Raw genomic sequence first — 15,729 nt, forward strand, 5'->3', positions numbered from 1 at the left:
TAGTCCCACATTTTAGGGAACCAAAAGTATTTGGATAAATTCACTTATGTGTATTAAAGTAGTACAAAGTGCAGTATTTGGTCCCATATTCCTAGCATGTAATGACTACATCAAGCTTGTGACTCTACAAACTTGTTGGATACATTTGCTGTTTGTTTTGGTTGTGTTTCAGATTATTTTGTGCCCAATAGAAATGAATGGTAAATAATGTATTGTGTCATTATGGAGTCAATTTTATTGTATGTAATAATATAATGTGTTTCTAAACACTATTACATTGATGTGGACGATACCATGATCTCAGATAATCCTGAATGAATCCTGAATAATGATGAGTGAGAACATTACAGAGGCATAATATATCATAACCTCCAAAGACATGCTAATGCTAACACTCCTTGTTATTGTAATGGTGAGAGGTTAGCATGTCTAGGGGATATGATATAAAATGCTAACCCTCCCTGTTATTGTAATGGTGAGAGGTTAGCATGTCTAGGGGATATGATATAAAATGCTAACCCTCCCTGTTATTGTAATGGTGAGAGGTTAGCATGTCTTGGGGGTATGATATAAAATGCTAACCCTCCCTGTTATTGTAATGGTGAGAGGTTAGCATGTCTTGGGGGTATGATATAAAATGCTAACCCCTCCCTGTTATTGTAATGGTGAGAGGTTAGCATGTCTAGGGGGTATGATATAAAATGCTAACCCTCCCTGTTATTGTAATGGTGAGAGGTTAGCATGTCTTGGTGTTATGATATAAAATGCTAACCCTCCCTGTTATTGTAATGGTGAGAGGTTAGCATGTCTTGGTGGTATGATATAAAATTCAAAAGGCACTTGCACATCTGAGCAATCTTATTGCAGCAACAGTTGAAACAGGATGAAGGAAAAAGGAAATCGCACACTGCTCTTGATAGTATCCCTGATATTTAATAAGCTTACGTAACGGCCTTCGTCAGAGCTTTTGTGAATTTTCTGAAAACAGCACCTCTATGTAGACCTAGCCCCACCCACATCCGCTCCACACATGGAAATGGGTTGGAGGCGAAGGAAAAATAAATAAGTGCTACCAAACATAACAATATGCATTTCACAAACACTACAAAAGTGATGGTGAGAGATTAGCATGTCTTAGGGGTATGATATAAAATGCTTACCCCTCCCTATTATTGTAATGGTGAGAGGTTAGCATGTCTTGTGGAATGATATTGGGGCTTCTAACTTCGTCACTCATCATTATTCACGTTTTACTTTAACCTCATAGTCATTTAATAATTTCAAAGTGCTGGGGTACTGAGCCAAAACAACAAAAAAATGGTCAATGTCCCAATACTTTTGGACAGAATTTTCTCTTAAATGTCTGGTTTGTCTGTTTAAAGTGACATGAGTTTTGTCTTTTCATTCCAGGCTGAATGTGGGTATGGCAGTGAAACTGTCCAGACTGGTTAGGAGGACAGAGAGAGAAGCTACTCCACTGACTGTCCCAGAACTCTCCCTGGTCCTAAAGAGCAGCCAGCCACCAGAGAGAGTGTTATCCAGGGCTCTGAGTAGTGTGGCGTCCCTGCTGAGACTCTGGAGGTTTCAGTGTCTGGACCTGACTGACTTCCTGATCCAGGGTCACTCTCTCATCACACTGCTGTGTCACCAGGGACCTCTCTCTCTCAGGTCAGTCTGAAGCTGATGTTTTTTAAAGTAGAAATAGTAACTTCATTCATGTGTTTTTCTTCATATTTCTGACTGCCTGTGTGTTCCAACCTCCTAGACTGAACTCAGACACTCTGCAGCAGCTGACTGTAGTTGTGTATGAAGCTCAGGACAAGGACTTGACTCAGTGGTTCCTGGAGAAGGTTGGTGGAGACCTGACCTCCTGCAGGCTGGACTGGGAAGTGCTTCTCTCTCTGCTGCAACATTCAACCCACAACATCACTGTGGACCTCAGGAAGAACAGGCTTCTAGAGAAGAACATCTCAGATCTTCTCCCCTTTCTGGGAAGGGTTACCCTCAAGAGGTGGGAGAACTTCTGTCTCTAGTCAGACTATAGAAATAATAAAATAACTATTTCTATCCAGTGACATGTTGTTCTGAGTTATCCTCTGTAATATCATTAGGGTTTTATTCAAGAGGTGGGAGATCTTTATTCAATATTTATAGACTTTAATTATTCATGTCGTGTCCAGCCAGTTGTTACCATGTGAGTTATCCTTTATAAAACCTTGACATAACCACAACAATCCATTCTCCATGTTTGTTCAGGTCCAGTTCCAGCTTTGTAAAGTCCTCCATCAGACAGATCTATGACAGTAGAGACAGTGACTGTGTGTCCAGTTTGTTGAGGTCTTCAGAACATTGGATCAACCTGAACAGCAGAGAGCTGGACAGAGTGGACTGTTCTGCTCTGTGTTTTACCCTGCAGCACAGCCACCAAGTCAAAGTCAACCTGCTGTGGACCTCCATACCACCGGGGGAGATAGAGAGCATCCTGCCTCTTCTGGACAGAGTCTCCCAACTCAGGTTTAGTTGGCACTCTTTGACCCTGCTAGAATGGATATAACTATGAGGCTTTCTACTTCCTGACTGATTTAACCTCTAACCCTAACCTTAGAGAGAGACATTACATTATACTGTCTCTCTCTCTGTCTCTCTCTGTCTCGCGCTCTGTCTCGCGCTCTGTCTCTCTGTTGCTCTCTGTCTCTCGCTCTGTCTCTCACTCTGTCTCTCTCTGTCTCTCTCTCACTGTCTCGCGCTCTCTGTCTCTCACTGTCTCGCCTGCTCTGTCTCTCTCTCTCGCTCTCTGTCTCGCGCTCTGTCTCGCGCTCTGTCTCTCTCTGTGTCTCTCTCTGTCTCTCTCTCTGTCTCTCTCTCTGTGTCTCTCTCTGTGTCTCTCTCTGTCTCTCTCTCTGTCTCTCTCTCTGTCTGTAGTGTTGACAGGAAGTTACTGCTGAGTTTCCTCCAGTGCTGTGCTGCCTCTCAGATCCAGCAGGGGGCACCACCACCACCAACAGCAGTATGGCTGCTCAGGTCTCTGCACTACAGGCTGGACTTCTCCTGCTCCTCCTCTGTGGACCTGTCAGCTCAGGACCAGGAGAAGGCTCTGTGTCTGACCACTGACCACTGCAGGGCCATCAACTCTGTTCTGAAGCAGAACCAACACAGCACTCAGCTGGTCCAGAACCAGGTCCAGCTCATCCTAAGAGACTGTGAGGTGGAGGACAGAGCACTGAGGGAGCTGCTTCCCATCCTGCATATTGTCAAGCTGAGGTGACACACACAAAGACAAACATTTGACCAACTAGTTTATCAGTAGGAGTTAGACCTACTCTGTGTCATAATGTTGTCTCTGCTTCTGGTCCTCTCAGCCCCAGCAAAGCTCTGCTACTTCAGCTGCTGGACCTTGTGTGTGAGGGGATTGAAGAGGGGCTGCTGAGGCACGCAGAGTCCCTGTGCAGAGCCCTGGATGGGGAACTGGACCTCAGTGAGACCAGGCTGGACCAGAAGGCCTGTGGATCTCTGGCCCTGGTTCTGGAACACTCAGAGGGTCTGTCAGAACTGGACCTCAGCCACTGTCAACTCACAGACCACCACCTACAGCCCCTGATCACACACCTGCATAAAGTACAAGTCCTGGAGTGAGTGGCTTTCAGTGTGTGTGTGTGTGTGTGTGTGTGTGTGTGTGTGTGTGTGCGTGTGTGGATGTGTGTGTGTGTAAGTGTTTAACTATACTTTTGGGGACCAGAATAGAATAGTAAACTAACAAAAGTTTGACCAACTGGGGACATTTAGTTGGTCCACGAGGTCAAATGCTGTTTCTAGGGGGTTTAGGATTAAGGTCAGAATTAGTGTTAGGATTAGAATTAGTTTTAGGATTAGGATCTAGGGTTAGGTTTAGGGTTAGGTTTTTAATTAAGGTATGGGTTAGGGTCTGAATTGTATGTCCCCACAAGGTTATTTGTACAAGACTGTGTGTATGTCACTACATGATAAATGTCCGATCTCTCTCCCTGTCTCTCCCTCTGTCCCCCTCTCTCTCTGTCTTTCTCTCTCTCCCTCTTTCTCTGTTGTAGCCTGAGCCACAATGACATCACTGATGCTCTGACTGACAGAATACTCCAACTGGTCTCTACCAACACTTCAATGCACACCGTACGGTAAGGGTGTGTGTGACGGTGAGCAGAGCATGTGTGTGTGAGATCATATGGGTGTGTCTGTTGCTGGGGGCAACTGTTGGAGGATAATAATAAGCATAATAACATTAAAACAATATATATAATTTTTTTTCTACAGACTTTTCAACAACAGAATCATGAACAGGACCCCTTTCCTGACAGACAAGAGGTTTGAGATCTGATTAAACATCAGGTCTTGGTCCAGGAAGAGGAAGAGATGGCTGTTTAGATCTTAGTCCAAATCAAAATAAAATTCTATTGGTGTAACGGCTGTCTGAAGAGAGAGTAGACCAAGGTGCAGCGGAGTTAGTGTTCATCATGATTTTAATTGAACAACGTGAACACTATACAAAAACAAGAAAAAACCGACAGCCAAACAGTCCTGTCAGGGGCAAAACACTCAACAGAAACAATTACCCACAAAACCCAAAGGAAAAACATGCTCCTTATGTGTGACTCCCAATCAGCAACAACGAACTTCAGCTGTGCCTGATTGGGAGCCACACACGGCCCAAAACAAAGAAATACAAAAACATAGAAAAGGAACATAGAATGCCCACCCAATGTAACACCCTGGCCTAACCAAAATAAAGGACAAAAACCCGTCTCTATGGCCAGGGCGTTACAGTACCCCCCCCCCCCCCCCCCCCCCCAAGGTGCGGACTCCGACTGCAAAACCTGACTCTGAAGGGGAGGGTCCGGGTGGGCCTTCTTACGGCGGCGGCTCAGGTGCGGGACGTGGCCTCTGCTCCACCCTCGACGTCGCCCTCTTAGGTGGCGCACCTGGCCGCGCCGAAGGTCTGGTGGGCGACCCTGACTGCGCCCGGCTGACGGGCGGCGATGGTTGTGCCCGGCTGGCGGGCGTCCCTGGAAGCTCCGGCGGCACTGACCCAGGATTCACCAGGCTGAGGAGACATGTAAGAGACCTTGCCCTAGGCGCAGGCACAGGACTCACCGGGCTGGCGGGCGGCTCTGGATAGGCCGGCGGCTCTGGCGGCTCCGGACAGGCGGGCGGCTCTGGCGGCTCCGGACAGGCGGGCGGCTCTGGCGGCTCCTGACTGGCAGGCGGCTCTGGCGGCTTCTGACTGGCGGGCGGCTCTGGCGGCTCCTGACTGGCGGGCGGCTCTGGCGGCTCCTGACTGGCGGGCGGCTCCGGACATGCGGGCGGCTCTGGCGGCTCTGGACTGGCGAGACCCACTGGAGGCCTAGTCCAAGGAGGCGGCACAGGAGAGACCAGGATGGGGAGACCCACTGGAGGCCTGGTCCGTGGAGCAGGCACAGGACTGACCAGGATGGGGAGACCCACTGGAGGCCTGGTCCGTGGAAGTGGCACAGGAGAGACCAGGATGGGGAGACCCACTGGAAGCCTGGTCCATGGAGGAGGCACAGGCTTATCCAGGATGGGGAGACCCACTGGAGGCCTGGTCCGTGGAAGCGGCACAGGAGAGACCAGGATGGGGAGACCCACTGGAGGCCTGGTCCGTGGAGGCAGCACAAGATTCACCATGCTGGGGAGACATGCAGGAGGCCTGGTTCTGGGCGCAGGCACAGGATAGACCGGGTCCTGAAGACGCACTGGAGGTCTAGAGCGCACGGCCTGCACAACCCGTCCTGGCTCAATGCCCAACCTCCCCCGGCAGATGTTAGGAGCTGGGATGTAACGCACCGGGCTCTCCACGCGTACTGGGGACACCGTGCGCTTTACTGCATAACACGGTGCCTGACCAGTACTACGTTGCCTCCTGTAAGCACGGGGAGCTGGCTCAGGTCTCCAACCTGACTCTGCCACACTCCCCGTGTGCCCCCCCCAAATTTTTTGGGGGGGCTGCTTCTCGGGCTCTACCTGCCTCCCAGGGACGTTGTCACAGTGGTCCCGCAATTGCTCCCATGTCCAGTCAATCCTTGACTCCAACACCTCCAGCGACCAGGATGCCATGTCCTCCCGAGCGCGCTGCTTCCAATAGTCCTCCTTGACTTCCATCTGCCCTCTTCTCCGCTGCTTGGTCTTTTTGTGGTGGGTAATTCTGTAACGGCTGTCTGAAGAGAGAGTAGACCAAGGTGCAGCAGAGTTAGTGTTCATCATGATTTTAATTGAACAACGTGAACACTATACAAAAACAAGAAAAAACTGACAGCCAAACAGTTCTGTCAGGTGCAAAACACTCAACAGAAACAATTACCCACAAAACCCAAAGGAAAAACATGCTCCTTATGTGTGACTCCCAATCAGCAACAACGAACTTCAGCTGTGCCTGATTGGGAGCCACACACGGCCCAAAACAAAGAAATACAAAAACATAGAAAAAGGAACATAGAACACCCACCCAATGTAACACCCTGGCCTAACCAAAATAAAGAACAAAAACCCCTCTCTATGGCCAGGGCGTTACAATTGATCACATACACATGGTTAGCAGATGTTAATGCGAGTGTAGCGAAATGCTTATGCTCCTAGATCTGACAGTGCAGCACTATCTAACAGGTAATATCTAACAATTCCACCACAAAACCTAATACACAAAATCTAGTAAAGGAATGGGATGAGAATATATAAATATATAATATATGGATGAGCAGTGACAGAGCGGCTAAGATGCAAAAGATAGTAAAGAATAGATAGTGAAGGATACAGTATACAGTATATACATATAAGATGAGTAATGCGAGATATGTAAACATTCTTAAAGTGGCATTATTAAAGTGGCTAGTGTTCCATTTATTAAAGTGGCCAATGATATCAAGTCTGTAGGTAGGCAGCCACCTCTCTGTGCTAGTGGTGGCTGTTTAACAATCTGATGGCCTTGAGATAGAAGCTGTTTTCAATCTCTCTGTCCCATCTTTGATGCATCTGTATTGACCTCGCATTCTGGATGGAAGCGGGGTGAACAGGCAGGGTGGTTATTGTCCTTGATGATCTTTTGTGTCTTCCTACTCATATTTAGATTTGTATTATTCTCAGTTAAAGTAAAATTCTAGGAGGGATCCTTAAGGTTACCTCATTGATAGAAGTGTGTTAAAGTAGCCGGTAGAGTTTTTAGACGCCAGCTGAGGGACTGATCATCCTGAGGGGGGAGATAAAAAACAGTATGTAAAGTTGTAGAAGGTAAAAACCTGTTTTTCTATGTATTAATTACTGTGCTTCTCATAAAGTTGTAAAATACAACACATATTGTATTGGCAATAAGGGTATAGTTAAGGGCGTTGAAGGTGTCTATCAATTTAATTTACTGTTGATGTTGCTTATCATTGATTGGTGATATTGATTTGTGATTGACTGATTGATCTGGAATATTTTATCCATGTTTCTGGAATGTTGAATAAAGTTGCTTTATTGTTCTGAAAAGAGTCATACAAGTTCATGTTGTTTTAATTTCAGTTTCTGAAATAGACTTAAATAATTGAGGATTTTTTGCATCTGGTTAGTTAGTCTAGAGGAGACCTGAGTGGCTGGTATAAATAAAATACAATTTGATTGGTCACATATTGTAACAGTTGTCTTCATAAATGGACCAAGGCGCAGCAGGTATGTGAATACTCATTTTTAATTACCCAACAAAAGGAGTAAAGCATACACAGGAAACAAAAAACACAACAGCAGCAACAGTTTGCAGGCTAAAAAACACAGTGCAAAACAACCACCCACAACCCCAAAGAAAAACACACACACCTATATAGGACTTCCAATCAAAGGCAACTCAACACACCTGCCTTCAATTGGAAGTCCCAAATCAACAATCAAACATTCACATACACAAAAACTGCCACATCCTGACCCCAACACTAAAACAATAGCTCCATCTGCTGGTCAGGACGTGACACATATACATATTTAGCAGATGTTATTGGAGGTGTAGCGAAATGCTTGACGGAGTCGTAAGAGGGGTGATTCTGGGCTAAATCAACCCAGTTTACAGGGGGCACCCTGTCATAGTGCTCTACAGCAGAAACTCGGTCCTGGATGATCCTGAAGAGGTGCAGGGTTTATAGAGTGAGGGCGAGGCAGCATAGGCATTAGGCTCTGAGGATAGCCCACTTTACTGTAAGACCCTTACTGTTGAGTCTGAGGATAGCTCACTTTACTGTAAGGTCCTTACTGTTGAGTCTGAGGACAGCCCACTTTACTGTAAGACCCTTACTGTTGAGTCTGAGGCACAGTCCCTAGCTGTAGACTAGCTCAGTGGTAACGCAGAGCAGCAGATCTGTAGGGGTTAATGACAAGGAATTACTGGACTGCAATTGGGTACGCAGGGTAGAGTTGAGTGGTTAATCCTGCAGACAATTTGGGGGCTCGTCTGGGATTGATTCGTGGGAATCAGGATTATCCTGGGAATATTTCGGGATATAGGAAATATCCAGAATAGTGGAGAACTCAGGAGATATTTTTATAACTTTGTGGAAGCTTTGTAGGTGATCTATTTTAATTATTCATTATCCATGCTACATAACTACTAGTTAATAATGGATTATTGATTCATTTACCTTTATTAGATAATTATCTTATCACACACTGAAACGTGCACTCATGGCTTCAGCAAAGAGAGAACTGGGGGGGACTGTCATCTGCAGCACCTTTATAACCTCTGACTGCATTCCCCATTAGTAAACAATGTTTTTCAAGAAATGTTGATTCTTTCTGAAATTGTGTATATTTTGTCTGTGAACTTGAGTCATGTGTGGGGTCATGGAGGGAAGATTCTGCACATGCACAATAAAGTGTTAGTTTTGTCTGAGTTCAATCAGTAGCACACATCATCTCAACTTCTTGTGTGTGTGTGTGTGTGTGTGTGTGTGTGTGTGTGTGTGTGTGTGTGTGTGTGTGTGTGTGTGTGTGTGTGTGTGTGTGTGTGTGTGTGATTTTTGTGGTATGTAAATTATTTTTTTAACTGCCTGGTCAAAAATGACCATAAGACAATCTTTGTACCCTGGTGGTGTACAGCTTTCATGGAAATATGAACAAAGGTGATGTTTCACTTTTTGTAATGTTGGGGTCACTCTAGGAAAAGTCATCAAATTTCACGTTGAAAAAATATCATTTAGGGGGTTTACTCTGCTGTTAACCTGTTAGGGCTAAGGGGCAGTATTTACACGGCCGGATAAAAAACGTACCGATTTAATCTGGTTATTACTACTGCCCAGAAACTAGAATATGCATATAATTATTGGCTTTGGATAGAAAACACCCTAAAGTCTCTAAAACTGTTTGAATGCTGTCTGTGAGTATAACAGAACTCATATGGCAGGCAAAAACCTGAGAAGATTCTGTACAGGAAGTGCCCTCTCTGACCATTCCTTGGACTTCTTGACTCTTTTTATTGAAAACTTAGGATCTTTGCTGTAACGTGACACTTCCTACGGCTCCCATAGGCTCTCAGAACCCGGGAAAAAGCTGAATGATGTCGAGGCAGCCCCTGGCTGATAAACATTAGCGCCTTTGGTAAGTGGTCTATCAGAGGACAATGAGACTGAGGCGCGTGCACGAGGCGACCCCATGTTTTTATTTTCTCTCTCTTTGTACTAAAACACAGATTCCCGGCCGGAATATTATCGCTTTTTTACGAGAAAAATGGCATAAAAATTGATTTTAAACAGCGGTTGACATGCTTCGAAGTACGGTGATGGAATATTTTGAAATGTTTTGTCACGAAACGCGTCGGGCACATCACCCTTCTTTACACTTCGAATAGTGTCTTGAACGCACGAACAAAACAGAGGATATTTGAACATAACTATGGATTATTTTGAACCAAACCAACATTTGTTATTGAAGTAGAAGTCCTGGGAGTGCATTCTGACGAAGAACAGCAAAGGTAATAACATTTTTCTTATAGTAAATCTGACTTTGTTGAGAGCTAAACTTGGTGGGTGTCTAAATAGCTAGCCCTGTGATGCCGGGCTATCTACTTAGAATATTGCAAAATGTGCTTTCACCGAAAAGCTATTTTAAAATCGGACATAGCGAGTGCATAGAGGAGTTCTGTTTCTATAATTCTTAAAATAATTGTTATGTTTTTTGTGAACGTCTATCGTGAGTAATTTAATAAATTCACCGGAAGTTTGCGGTGGGTATGCTAGTTCTGAACGTCACATGCTAATGTAAAAAGCTGGTTTTTGATATAAATATGAACTTGATTGAACAAAACATGCATGTATTGTATAACATAATGTCCTAGGAGTGTCATCTGATGAAGATCATCAAAGGTTAGTGCTGCATTTAGCTGTGGTTTTGGTTTTTGTGACATTATATGCTAGCTTGAAAAATGGGTGTGTGATTATTTCTGGCTGGGTACTCTCCTGACATAATCTAATGTTTTGCTTTCGTTGTAAAGCCTTTTTGAAATCGGACAATGTGGTTAGATTAACGAGAGTCTTGTCTTTAAAATGGTGTAAAATAGTCATATGTTTGAGAAATTGAAGTAATAGCATTTCTAAGGTAATTGAAAATCGCGCCACTCAGTTCCACTGGCTGTTGACTAGGTGGGACGATTTCGTCCCACATACCCTAGAGAGGTTAAAGAAGATAAGACACTTGACAGAGAATTGTTACAGAATAGCCAAGAACGAATGCCCCAGGAGGAATTGGACATGTGGAAAATGAAAGGGGCAATCCTACAAGATAAGGTCTGACATAAGGATAATTTACTAATCTAACCAAAGAGATATGCAGCAATATTGATACATGGGCTGAGCCATGTATCAATAGTGTGAAGGATGGTAGAGTAGGTGATAGAACAGGTTAGGAAAGAGTGGTGGCCTAGTGGTATTGAGGATAATTACTTTTTAAAAAAATTGTAGAATATCCATTCCAACATTTGGAAATGGACCTTATTGAACTATTCCGAAGTGAGCGGCAGAAGTGGTGTTTATCAATAATAGATAAGTATAGCAAATGGATAGAAGCGTTACCAACTTACTTGGTGGACATGATTATGGGAGCTAAAATAATAGGTCAAGATATTATCCCTAGAGTTGGTTTACTAGGATCTCTCTCTTTAACTTCCCTGGGCTAGGTGGGACGTCAGCGTCCCACCTAGTCAAAAGCCAGTGGAATCGCACCGCACGAAATACAAATACCTCAAAAATGCTATAAATTCAATTTCTCAAACATATGACTATTTTACACCATTTTAAAGACAAGACTCTCATTAATCTAACCACATTGTCCGATTTCAAAAAGGCTTTACAGCGAAAGCAAAACATTAGATTATGTCAGGAGAGTACCCTGCCAAAAATAATCACACACCCATTTTTCTGTTTTATGGAACTACTAATACTTGTCAACCACAAAACTTTACTGCTGTTAGAATAACAGAATCACTGTCATCATCTGTCCTCACCACTGTGTTTTCCTCTCTGCTGTTTACACTCAGTCAGACTGGTGAATGGGACCACTTCCTGTTCTGGGACAGTGGAAGTCTTCTACAGAGGAGAGTGGTCAGGTCTATGTTCTGGGTGGTGGAGCATGAGAGAGGTTAAGGTTGTGTGTAGAGAGCTGGACTTTGGGGATGCTGTAGCTGTATCTGAAGGACCTCTGATTGAAGAGGGAAGACGGGGAGTCGCCATAAAGAGTCGCAGGGGACATGGGTCTACTATTACAGAGTCTGGCTTCAGAGAAGGAGGACCTGGTTACTGTGATGGTAGAAATTATCATTATGTGATCTGTTCAGGGAAGAGACTGGTCATTATGTGATCTGTTCAGGGAAGAGACTGATCATTATGTGATCTGTTCAGGGAAGAGACTGATCATTATGTGATCTGTTCAGGGAAGAGACTGGTCATTATGTGATCTGTTCAGGGAAGAGACTGGTCATTATGTGATCTGTTCAGGGAAGAGACTGGTCATTATGTGATCTGTTCAGGGAAGAGACTGATCATTATGTGATCTGTTCAGGGAAGAGACTGGTCATTATGTGATCTGTTCAGGGAAGAGACTGGTCATTGTGTGATCTGTTCAGGGAAGAGACTGGTCATTATGTGATCTGTTCAGGGAAGAGACTGGTCATTATGTGATCTGTTCAGGGAAGAGACTGGTCATTTTGCAAGATTCATTTGTAGTTTATTTTGCATGTATAATGTTTTTTTAAAGAGATGGGGCTGACAGACTAACATGCAGTCAACTGAAAATCTTTTCATTACTGACATCTCACCAGTGATGTCATCGTAACCAGTAACCATTTCCACTCTTGGTTAGCATCAGGCCTGTTGAGTTGACTTGGGTAACAGACCTCTAGCTTCTACACCACATCCCCCCTTCTCCTGCTCTAACATGAGACCTCATCAGTACTCATTTTGGGTGCTTGTACTGTTTATATTTAGGTGCTGGAACATTAAGCCAATATTCTATAAGAGGTGAACTCAAGCAGTAGAAAGTTAGAGGTGATATTATAGGACACACTAAAGTTGAAGTCGGACGTTTACATACACCTTAGCCAAATACATTTAAACTCAGCTATTCACAATTCCTGACATTTAATCAGAGTAAAAAAATCCCTGTCTTAGGTAAGTTAGGATCACCACTTTATTTAAAAATGTGAAATGTCAAAATAGTAGTAGAGAGAATGATTAATTTCAGCTTTTATTTATTTCATCACATTCCCAGTGGGTCAGAAGTTTACATACACTCAATTAGTATTTGGTAGCATTGCCTTTAAATTGTTTAACTTGGGTCAAATGTTTCAGGTAGCCTTCCACAAGCTTCCCACAATAAATTGGATGAATTTTGGCCCATTCCTCCTGACAGAGCTGGTGTAACTGAGTCAGGTTTGTAGGCCTCCTTGCTCGCACTCGCTTTTTCAGTTCTGCCCACAAATGTTCTATAGGATTGAGGTCAGGGCTTTGTGATGGCCACTCCAATACCTTGACTTTGTTGTCCTTAACCTGTTATGGCTAGGTGGCAGTATTTTCACAGCCGGGTGAAAATAACGTACCCGATTTAATCTGGTTACTACTCTTGCCCAGAAACTATAATATGCATATCATTGGTATATTTGGATAGAAAACACTCTAAAGTTTCTAAAACTGTTTGCATGGTGTCTGTGAGTATAACAGAACTCATATGGCAGGCCAAAACCTGAGAAGATTCCATACAGGAAGTGGCCTGTCTGACCATTTCTGGTCCTTCTGTTGCCTCTCTATCAAAAATACAGTATCTCTGCTGTAACGTGACAATTTCTAAGGCTTCCATAGGCTCTCTGAAGGCACCAGCAAGTGGAATGGGATCTCTGCTGTCTCTGGGCAAGGTTTAGGAGCTCTGTTTGTGAGTGGTCAGCCTACTGGCTCAGAGCCTGGAGATGCGCGGGCACGAGAGTACATGTTTTTCTTCACCTGTTTGAATGAATACAACATCGTCCGGTTGGAATATTATCGCTATTTTACGAGGAAAATCGCATAAAAATTGATTTTAAACAGCGTTTGACATGCTTCTAAGTACGGTAAAGGAATATTTTGAATTTTTTTGTCACGAAATGCCCCCGCGCGTCACCCTTCGGATAGTTACCTGAACGCATGAACAAAACGGAGCTATTTGAATATAACTATGGATTATTTGGGACCAAAACAACATTTGTTGTTGAAGTAGAAGTCCTGGGAGTGCATTCTGATGAAGAACAACAAAGGTTATCCAATTTTTCTTATAGTAATTCTGAGTTTAGTGAGCGCCAAACTTGGTGGGTGTCAAGTTAGCTGGCCTGTGATGGCCGAGCTATCTACTCAGAATATTGCAAAATGTGCTTTTGTCGAAAAGCTATTTTAAAATCGGACATAGTGATTGCATAAAGGAGTTCTGTATCTATAATTCTTAAAATAATTGTTATGTATTTTGTGAATGTTAATCGTGAGTAATTTAGTAAATTCACCGGAAGTTTTTGGTGGGTATGCTAGTTCTAAAAAGCTGGTTTTTGATATAAATGGTGGGTATGCTAATGTAAAAAGCTGGTTTTTGATATAAATATGAACTTGATTGAACAAAACATGCATGTATTGTATAACATAATGTCCTAGGAGTGTCATCTGATGAAGATCATCAAAGGTTAGTGCTGCATTTAGCTGTGGTTTTGTTTTTTTGTGACAAATATGCTTGCTTTGAAAATGGCTGTGTGATTATTTCTGGCTATATACTTTCCTAACATAATCTAATGTTTTGCTTTCGCTGTAAAGCCTTTTTGAAATCGAACAATGTGTTTAGATTAACGAGAGTCTTATCTTTAAAATGGTGTAAAATAGTTGATTGTTTGAGAAAATTGAATTGTGGTATTTTAGTGGTATTTTAGTTGCTTTTGTATTTCGCGTGGTGCGATGCCATTGGCTGTTGGCTAGGGGTTCTGCAGGCGGAACTTAAGCCATTTTGCCTGAATTTTGGAAGTATGCTTGGGGTCATTGTCCATTTGGAAGACTCATTTGCAACCAAGCTTTAAATTCCTGACTGATGTCTTGAGATGTTGCTTCAATATATCCACATCATTTTCCTGCCTCATGATGCCTTCTATTTTGTGAAGTCTCCCCCTTTTTCCTCCAAACATAACGATGGTCATTTTGGCCAAACAGTTCTATTTTTGTTTCATCAGACCAGAGGACATTTCTCCAAAAAGTATTATCTTTGTCCCCATGTGCAGTTGCAAACCGTAGTCTGGCTTTTTTATGGCGGTTTTGGAGCAGTGGCTTCTCCTTGCTGAGCGACCTTTCATGTTATGTTGATATAGGACTCGTTTTTCTGTGGATATAGATACTTTGTACCTGTTTCCTCCAGCATCTTCATAAGGTCCTTTGCTGTTGTTCTGGGATTGATTTGCACTTTTCGCACCAAAGTACATTCATCTCTAGGAGACAGAACGCGTCCCCTTCTTGAGCGGTATGATGGCTGCGTGGTCCCGTGGTGTTTATACTTGCGTACTATTGTTTTGTACAGATGAACGTGGTACCTTCAGGCATTTGGAAATTGCTCCCAAGGATGAACCAGACTTGTGGATGTCGACAATTTTTTTTCTGAGGTCTTGGCTGATTTCTTTAGATTTTCCCATGATGTCAAGCAAAGAGACACTGGGTTTGAAGGTAGGCCTTGAATTACATCCACAGGTACACCTCCAATTGAATCAAATGATGTCAATTAACCTATCAGGGGCTTCTAAAGCCATGACATCATTTTCTGGAATTTTCCAAGCTGTTTAAAGGCACAGTCAATTTAGTGTATGTAAACTTATGACTCACTGGAATTGTGATACAGTGAATTATAAGTGAAATAATCTGTCTGTAAACAATTGTTGGGAAAATTACTTGTCCTGCACAAAGTAGATGTCCTAACCACCTTGCCAAAACTATAGTTTGTTAAAACCTCTTACATCTACACGTTCCGCTAGCGGAACGTCTGCTCCAATATCCAATGATGGGCGGGGCGCGAAATTCAAACTCCTCTAAATCCGAAAACTTACACTTTTCAAACATATGACTATGTTACAGCTATTTAAAGACAAGACTCTCCTTTATCTAACCAAACTGTCCGATTTCAAAAAGGCTTTACAGCGAAAGCAAAACATTAGATTATGTCAGCAGAGTACCCAGCCAGGAATAATCA

The 15,729-nt window shown here is 43.4% G+C and overlaps 2 protein-coding genes across 9 annotated transcripts in view; one reads left to right on the forward strand and one right to left on the reverse strand.

Annotated features, from left to right (window-relative positions):
• LOC115189393 (uncharacterized) overlaps positions 1-4,414 on the forward strand; it is a 415,115-nt gene extending 410,701 nt beyond the window's left edge. For all 8 annotated transcript variants that reach the window (XM_029747964.1, XM_029747965.1, XM_029747967.1 and 5 more), the window contains 7 exons: positions 1,411-1,668; positions 1,766-2,011; positions 2,257-2,514; positions 2,923-3,261; positions 3,360-3,629; positions 4,065-4,148; positions 4,285-4,414. In XM_029747964.1, the coding sequence (XP_029603824.1) occupies positions 1,411-1,668; positions 1,766-2,011; positions 2,257-2,514; positions 2,923-3,261; positions 3,360-3,629; positions 4,065-4,148; positions 4,285-4,348 (1,519 nt within the window). In that variant the 3' untranslated portion in view covers positions 4,349-4,414. The remainder of the gene's footprint in view (positions 1-1,410; positions 1,669-1,765; positions 2,012-2,256; positions 2,515-2,922; positions 3,262-3,359; positions 3,630-4,064; positions 4,149-4,284) is intronic.
• LOC115189397 (uncharacterized) overlaps positions 1-15,729 on the reverse strand; it is a 337,609-nt gene that overhangs the window by 164,367 nt on the left and 157,513 nt on the right. The window lies entirely within an intron of this gene.

The sequence above is a fragment of the Salmo trutta genome, unplaced genomic scaffold, assembly GCF_901001165.1.
Source record: "Salmo trutta unplaced genomic scaffold, fSalTru1.1, whole genome shotgun sequence".
NCBI lineage: Eukaryota > Metazoa > Chordata > Actinopteri > Salmoniformes > Salmonidae > Salmo > Salmo trutta.